The sequence below is a fragment of the Salvelinus fontinalis genome, chromosome 4 (genome assembly GCF_029448725.1).
Source record: "Salvelinus fontinalis isolate EN_2023a chromosome 4, ASM2944872v1, whole genome shotgun sequence".
In the NCBI taxonomy this organism is placed as follows: Eukaryota; Metazoa; Chordata; class Actinopteri; order Salmoniformes; family Salmonidae; genus Salvelinus; species Salvelinus fontinalis.
This window is the reverse complement of record NC_074668.1, coordinates 59,350,847-59,358,986: the sequence shown is the minus strand read 5'-3', so window position 1 is coordinate 59,358,986 and position 8,140 is coordinate 59,350,847. Positions and strand designations below refer to the sequence as shown.

Below are 8,140 nucleotides of genomic sequence, written 5' to 3'. Positions count from 1 at the left end.
ATTATGGAAAATTACCACGCTGCGTATTGGTCCTCTGATCCTTCTCGCCTCTCCTCGTCTGAGGAGGACGACTTAGACTGCCGTTACACTTGTAATGTCCACCATTGTATTCATACTGTGTGTGAGCTTCATTAAATAACACCATGGCTGGTTTTAATGGTTTTCCCTAAATGTTTGTATTCATCCTACAGTCCTTTTGCTGACATATGTGTTCAAGTTCACTGTGGGTCTCCTGGCCCTGATGTTTGTGAACTCCTTAGTCTGGGTTGAGGAACTCACTTAGATAAGTGACACAGGATACGGAGCAACCATGCCATAAGATTGCCGCTTTGCTAAAGTCAATCGAAGAGTCAATGCATTTTCAAAGTAACTGTAACGATTGTCGTATGGAGAAGGAGAGGAGGACCAAGGTGCAGAGTGGTAAATGGTCATATTTTTTAAATAAAATACGAAAACACTTGACAAACAACAAAAACGACAAACGATCAGTCCTGAAAGGTGAAACAAAACACCTAACAGGAAACAACCACCCACAACACACAATGGAAAATAGGCTACCTAAGTATAGCTCCCAATCAGAGACAACGATAGACAGCTGCCTCTGATTGGGAATCACATCAGGCCAAACACAGAAATAGACAACCTAGACATACAACATAGAATGCCCACCCACATCACACCCTGACCAAACAAAACATAGAAACATACAAAGCAATTCCCCCCCCCCCCAATAGTGCGGACTCCGGCCGCAAAACCTGAACCTATAGGGGAGGGTCTGGGTGGGCATCTGTCCGCGGTGGCGGCTCTGGCGCGGGATGTGGACCCCACTCCACCATAGTCTTAGCCCGCTTAAGTGGCGTCTTTGGAGTGGCGACCCTCGCCGCCGACCTTGGACTGGGGACCCTTGCAGCGGACCCCGAATAGATGGGAGACTCCGGCAGCGCCAGAGTGACAGGCGGCTCCGGCAGCTCCTGACTGACGGGCTGCTCCGGCATCTCCTGACTGACGGGCGGCTCCGGCTGCTCCAGACAGGAGGGAGACTCCGGCTGCTCCGGACAGGAGGGAGACTCCGGCTGCTTAGGACTAAAGGGCGTCGCTGGAGGCTCCGAACTAGAGGGTGTCGCTGGAGGCTCCGGACTAGAAGGCGTCGCTGGAGACTCCGGACTAGAGGGCGTCGCTGGAGGCTCCGGACTAGAGGGCGTCGCTGAAGGCTCCGGACTAGAGGGCGTGGCTGGAGGCTCCGGACTAGAGAGCGACGCTGGAGGCTTCGTGCCATGGATCCTCACCGGAGGCTTCTTGCCATGGGTCATCCCTGGAGGCTTCGTGCCATGGATCATCCCTGGAGGCTTCGTGCCATGGATCATCACTGGAGTCTTCGTACCATGGATCATCACTGGAGGCTTCGTGCCATGGATCATGACTGGAGGCGTCGTGCCATGGATCATCACTGGAGGCGTCGTGCCATGGATTATCACTGGAGGCTTCGTGCCATGGATTATCACTGGAGGCTTCTTGCCATGGATTATCACTTGAGGCTTCTTGCCATGGATTTTCACTGGAGTGGAGAGACACACAGGAGGCCTGGCTCTGGGAGAAGGCACAGGACTCACCAGGCTGGGGAGACATGCAGGAGGGTTAGTGTTTAACACAGGCACAGGACTCACCAGGCTGGGGAGACATGCAGGAGGCCTTGTCCTTGGCCGAGGCACCGGATGCACTGGACCGTGGAGGCACACTGGCGGTCTCGAGCGCAGAGCTAGCACCACTCATCCTGGCTGGATCCCCCCTGTAGCCCGGCAAGTGCGGGGAGTTGGAATAGGCCGCACTGGGCTGTGCTGGCGAACTGGAGACACCGTGCGTAGGGCTGGTGCAGTATACCCCGGGCCGAGGAGATGCACTGGAGACCAAATGCGTTGAGCCGGCATCATCCCTCTGGGGACACCGTGCACTTCTCCGCATAACACGGTGCCTGCCCAGTCACTCTCTCGCCACGGTAAGCACGGGAAGTTGGTTCAGGTCTCCTACCAGAGTCCGCCAATCTACCCGTGTGCCCCCCCCCCCCCCCCCCCTCCCCCCCCAAAAGAAATTCTGGGGCTGCCTCTCGTGCTCGTTACCTCGCGCCAATTCCTCGTAGTGGTGCCGGTCCGCTCTAGCTGCCTCCAGCTCCTCTTTCGGATGGCGATACTCCCCCGGCTCCCCCGGCTCAGTTCTGAAGATATTCTGCACCCTTATTGGGTCGTCGGCCAGCCTGTCATCCGGATTCTATCCCCAAACCAACAGTTAGTTGGAGCGAGCCAACAAGACCTGGAAACCACCTTGAGATGCCTGGTCTCAACCAACCCCACTACCTGGAGCCTTCAACTGGTCTGGGTGGAGTATGCCCGAACACCCTTCCCTGTTCTGCCAAGGGACTATCCCCTTTCGAGTGCTCCATGGGGTATCCATCTCCACTCTTCCTGGAAAAAGAGCAGGAGGTCAGCGGACCCTTGGCCCAGATGTTTGTCCGCCGTTGTCGACGTACCTGGAGAAGAGCCAGGGCGGTTATTCTCTAGACCAACTCAAGGGATCGTCGACAAGCGGACCGTCGCTAGACCCCAGCTCCCCACCACCGCATTGGCCAGAGGGTATGGCTTTCCAATCAGGACCTGCCCTTGCGGGTAGAGTTCCGCAAACTTTCTCCCCATTTCATTGGTCCTTGTCCCATCTCTAGAGTCCTTAGTTCCACTGCTGCGTTGTGTTACCCCATACCCTCCGTATCCACGCTACTTTCCATGTGTCCAGAATTAAGCCCGTTTCTCACTGTCCTTTTGTCTTCTGTTTCCAGGCTCATCCCTCCCTCCAGGTAATCGATGGCCTGCCAGCGTATACGGTGAGACGCCTCGACCACGGGGCAGGGGTTTCCAGTACCTGGTTGACTGGGAGGGTTATGGCCCTGAGGAGAGGTGCCGGGTTCCTGCTAAAGACATCAGCACTCATCGCCAAGTTCCTCCGCCGTCAGCCAGGTATGTGCCCAGGTGGGACACCGAGTGGCGTCCCGGGGGGGGGGGTGGGGGGGTACTACTGTCACGCCCTGATCTGTTTCAGCTGACCCTGTGATTGTCTCCACCCTCTCCAGGTGTCGCTTATTTTCCCCAGTGTATTTATCCCTGTTTCCTTTCTCTCTGTGCCAATTCATCTTGTATGTTTAGTCAAGTCAACCAGCGTGTTTTTCCCTGTACTCCTTTTCTACTTTCTTTTGCTAGTCTTCCTGGTTTTGACCACTGCCTGACCATCCTGCCTGCCTTTCGGTATCTATTGGACTCTGAACTGGTTTTGACCTTTTGCCTGTACACAACCATTCTCTTGCCTACCCCTTTTTGGATTAATAAACATGGTAAGACTTCAACCATTTGCCTCCTGGGTCTCGCCTTGATAAACAGTTTTATTTTAGATTTCATGTGATCTTTAATGCATCTTCTATATTTTATTTAAACTTTGATGTACCTTTGTACAAGATCAAGAGCATCTCGGGACAGTTACTGTCTGTGTTTTGTCTGGAAGAGTTTCTTCATGTGGGTGTGCAATGATACCAACATTGTGCAAATAACTGAAGACATTCACTTACATTTTGTAAAAAAAAAAAAGAAAAGATGTCTCTCACATGGTAGAGGTTTGATGTGATGACAACATAATGTGCTATCTTTTTCATTCTGTGTTAACAAACTCCAATTGGTCAGATAACATGCCTTTTCAAGCGTAAAACATAACCTCCTAACATGATGCAACAGTTTCCATGAAAACAATACAGGAACAAAGCAAAACCTCAAGGGTAGTATGTCATAACATAAACCACCTTTTCGACCAGCCAAAGGCCATCTGCATCTGTCATGTCTGCATAATGTTCACTGATACCTATGTATCCTGCAAACTGGACTGCAATAGAGTTTGTATATGATGTTAATGACCAAGTTCTTAGGTGACTAGACAATGAGACCCCATTATTTGATTTTGAAAATGTGTGTGTATATATAGCTGCCAGTAAAACAGGATACAAATATTTGTAATCACATACAATGGCCAACTTCACTGCATCAAAACTACATCAGCATCCTCGGGAACTCTGGTTCTTCTGTCCAAGTTCAAATATCAGACATGGGGCATATGGAATGCCCACCTGAGAAATCAGGTAGGTTACTATTCTGTCCTCTTATAAGTAAAAACAAATACACATATCATTAATGTGTGATCTGAGTGCACTTATTCCTTTACCCAAGCACAAATTTAGTTTTCAATATTTGAGTTCAGTGACATCCGTACAATATTGTACAGTTGTATAGTATTTTATAAATTACCAATGACATGTAGGCGTATGCAATATTATCACTTTCCTTTGTACATCATAAAACCACACTCCCCCATGTTTGAGAATTTTTTTTTGAAGCAAGACTTTGGTTGACTTGGATAACATCTGCTGCTTTTTTGCAATTGACCAATATTCTGAGGAACGACAGCATCTGTCAGCCTACAGTATATAAACTGCACGTCTATCATGTTCACAACAGACTGATCCTGGGCATCCTGCAGTCATTCACCATGGCACCTGTCTTTGTGCTGACCATTTTCATCGCTGTTCTCTGCTCAGCTCAGGGCCGATCTACAGGGGTAAGTGTCTATCTGAGACTATTGGGGAAAAGATGTGCATGATGCTGAATTATGTGCGTTTTAAACAAATTAGAATATTTTTCCTTCTGCTCTTGCCATACAGAAAGCTTCATTTGAAAGGAGTGAAGAGGTCTTGGAAATTGGTACGCTCATCCTGTCTTTATAAACATTGAGCTGTTACATGACATTCTATCAGAAAACATCTAAATATCATGTTCGTTGTTATAATGGAAATGACATATGTTATCTTATTATAATATGAGTTATTAGGGACACCGTTGCATTTAAGCTAATTTGTATCCCATTCCACAGACAGCACCAGCATCAACAGCATTGAGCAGGATGAATTTTCTGCTTCAACGCTCATTGAGAAGGCCAACAGAAATCTTGGTAAGGCAGCCTGTACATTCCTACTCTATATTTAATGACATCATGAATGAAAATGAGATAATAACCTTCACTTGGTGTTGTATTCTAGGACAAAGACTTGACGAGCCACTAGTCATGTTTGGGGACATTGCGGTAGATACTGGGTTCATGAACGCTGACCCCTGCACATCTCACGGCTGCAAGTGGGAGAAGTCCTCTGATGGGAAAGTTTACGTGCCCTATGTGATCTCTAAAGAATACTGTAAGTATTTTGTTCTCTGAAATGATTTTATGTTGAACCTAATGGTTTGGTTTAGCTACACTATATGAGTATGTGTGTGTATGTGTGTGTACTGCGTTTCTGATTTTCTTATTGCTCCATTGAGCAGCGCCCCAGGAAAGGTCCGTTATTGAAGGTGGGCTGCATACCTTTGCTGCATCAACCTGCGTCCGATTCTTTCCCCGAACCAATCAGAGGGACTTTGTGGACATCCAGTCTAAGTCAGGGTATGACCACTGCATATTATATTACTAGGCCTGTTATACTTGTCTTCTGCCACTCTTATTTACTTAGTATTTACTTGACAATTTACTTGACTGTTATTGCTACATAAAAATAATACTTTATCACTTTCAGAAATGACCTTTATGTCTTCCCTATACACTCTTGTTTACAGCTGTTACTCGTATGTTGGACGCCGGGGCAATGGTCAGGTGGTGTCTCTGAGTAGGAACGGATGTGTCTATCTGTCTGTGGTGCAGCATGAACTGCTGCATGCTTTGGGCTTTAACCACGAGCATTCACGCAGTGACCGTGACAGCCATGTTAAAATCCTGACTCAGAACATTATTCCTGGTTCGTGCTCTCTACATCCATAGATGCTGGCTATATAATATATATATATATTTGGAAATAATTTAATTGGGAAATAATAAATACTATTTTGTACAATATATGTAAATATTATTCCTGCCCATGTTGAGTAAGACATATTAGTAACACTTTAAAAATATTAATGGAAAAGCCTTGTTAAACTATTTATAGAGGACTACTATTTGATTATAATAGTACAGTACATTAATATTTCATTATTTGTTGATATGTAGAAACATTGACAATGATTTATAAGCATTATAAGCTTTACAATTAATAAGCATTTACAACATTCATAATAATATGTAAAGCATTTATTTATAAGCGTGACTTCTTCATGAAAGTTATTATACTGTGTAAGAATGATTTATCATCGATTTTCCATCCTAGGAATGGAATACAATTTTGAAAAGATCAACACGAATAACTTGGGGACTCCATATGACTATGATTCTGTCATGCAATACACAAGGTAAGATGAGGAAATTAATATAAAGGTTTTCTTTACTACAATAACAGCTGTAAAATGACATGGCTAAAATAAGATAAATAATTTCCTCTTTCATAGTCTACTCATGTCATCCTCTAATTTCAATTGATAGCGTGAGAGCTTTCTGCCATATGTTGTCTGGTTCCAGGTTTGCATTCTCCAGGAACCAACAGCCCACCATTCTTCCAATCCCTGACAATAATGTAGTTATTGGCAGGGCAACTCAGATGAGCCGCATTGATATTCTGCGGATCAATCGTCTCTACAACTGCAGTAAGTTATTTTCTAAGAAGACCTGTTGATCATAACTGTGAAGAATAAGAGTTGTGATTATTGTACCTGCCTGTAAGCTTCACCCCCATCGTTGCTCAATCAATTAGAACTCATTTGGGAATATAGTATTTGGATTGAACGTAGTGATATTCTGTATTCATGCTGTTACAAATGGGTGTACAGCTTATTTATTTTTAGTCCTTGAGCACCATCAACTCAAAAGGCGGAAATACACCATCTCAATTCTAATTGTAATTTCTTTTCCCCTTCTCTTTTACTAGTGGGGGAGCAGTTGGACTGATTTGAGAAGTGCGATGGTAGAGCTTCTGCTGAGGATTGTAACTGCAGTTATAGCTTGCTTTTCAACTTTGAACATGAACTCCAGAAACGAATGATATGTTATGCTGAAAGAATGAATTGAGATGCAGATATCCATTTTTGGTGCAAGCATATCTTTACGTCTGTATATCAGTTCAGATATAGCTTAACATAGATAGAGCATTGGTATTGGCAAAGCAAAGTACTGTAGACTACTGAAGCATATTCACAATAAACATGTGTAGTAACGTGTATTTGATAGCCTGCTCTGTGTTTATTTTTCTGATTGCAACATTGTACATTGATAGTGATTATCATATAATGTGCACAGGTGTCCAAGTGGTTTAGTGGGTAAAACTAAAACCTTTAGTATTTTCTTTAGGGGAGTTAACAAGGCTATCACACCAAAGCCTACAGTAATAATACACGTCCCATCCCACAATCACAGAAAATCCTTTATTATACAGGATAATGGAAATGTAACATGCTGTTACTTTTGCATTTTGGAAGTCTAAAACAATGACATGAGCTTAAAATTGTAGAGGGAGTGTCAAGTACAGACAAGGATAGTATCCTATTATTTTTTCCGGTAACACTTTACAATGTGGTTCCAAATGTAAAGGGTTTATAAAGAGCTTATAATTACGTTATTAATGATTATTTAATCATTTGTAAATGAATTATAAACCATGAATAAACGGTTATATCGCATTGGTCAAAATAGTGCAACAACTAGTCAGTGTTTGCCAAATAGTGAGCCAATATTTACCTCCAGTTATTAACCATTTATAAATGCACAAAAAAATGCTTATAAGATGAACAACCCTTATGTATCATCTTGAAACCTTATTTTCAATAGTTGCACAGTTTAACAAGTTATTTTGTCACTTTTGGGTGGGATGCCTTGGTGCTCTGTCACAGGAACAGAAGAGGTTGGTTTTAATTATGTGTCTTGAACCACCTTTGAAACCTTGATGACACTGGCCAAATGTACATCCAGGACAGTATTACATTATTGTTCCTAATATATTACCTCTTTCCAGATTATATCAACCCACTTACCACTGCTCTGTGGTAGTCCAAGTAGGGTGAATGCTCTGGTGTGAAAGAGTAGGCCAGTTTTATTGCTTCTTTAATCAGGACAACAGTTTTCTAGCATAATTGCTAAATAGTTT

At 44.3% G+C, this 8,140-nt stretch overlaps 1 protein-coding gene across 1 annotated transcript; it reads left to right on the top strand.

The window, feature by feature from the left end:
- Positions 1-2,850: 2,850 nt before the first annotated feature.
- LOC129854078 (hatching enzyme 1.2-like) lies at positions 2,851-7,219 on the top strand. The gene is made up of 10 exons (XM_055920701.1): positions 2,851-3,002; positions 4,542-4,641; positions 4,745-4,784; positions 4,954-5,031; positions 5,120-5,272; positions 5,400-5,517; positions 5,688-5,866; positions 6,275-6,356; positions 6,523-6,647; positions 6,929-7,219. Exons 2-10 carry the CDS (start codon positions 4,573-4,575, stop codon positions 6,946-6,948), a joined length of 864 nt encoding a protein of 287 aa, XP_055776676.1. The 5' UTR covers positions 2,851-3,002; positions 4,542-4,572; the 3' UTR covers positions 6,949-7,219.
- Positions 7,220-8,140: the final 921 nt, after the last annotated feature.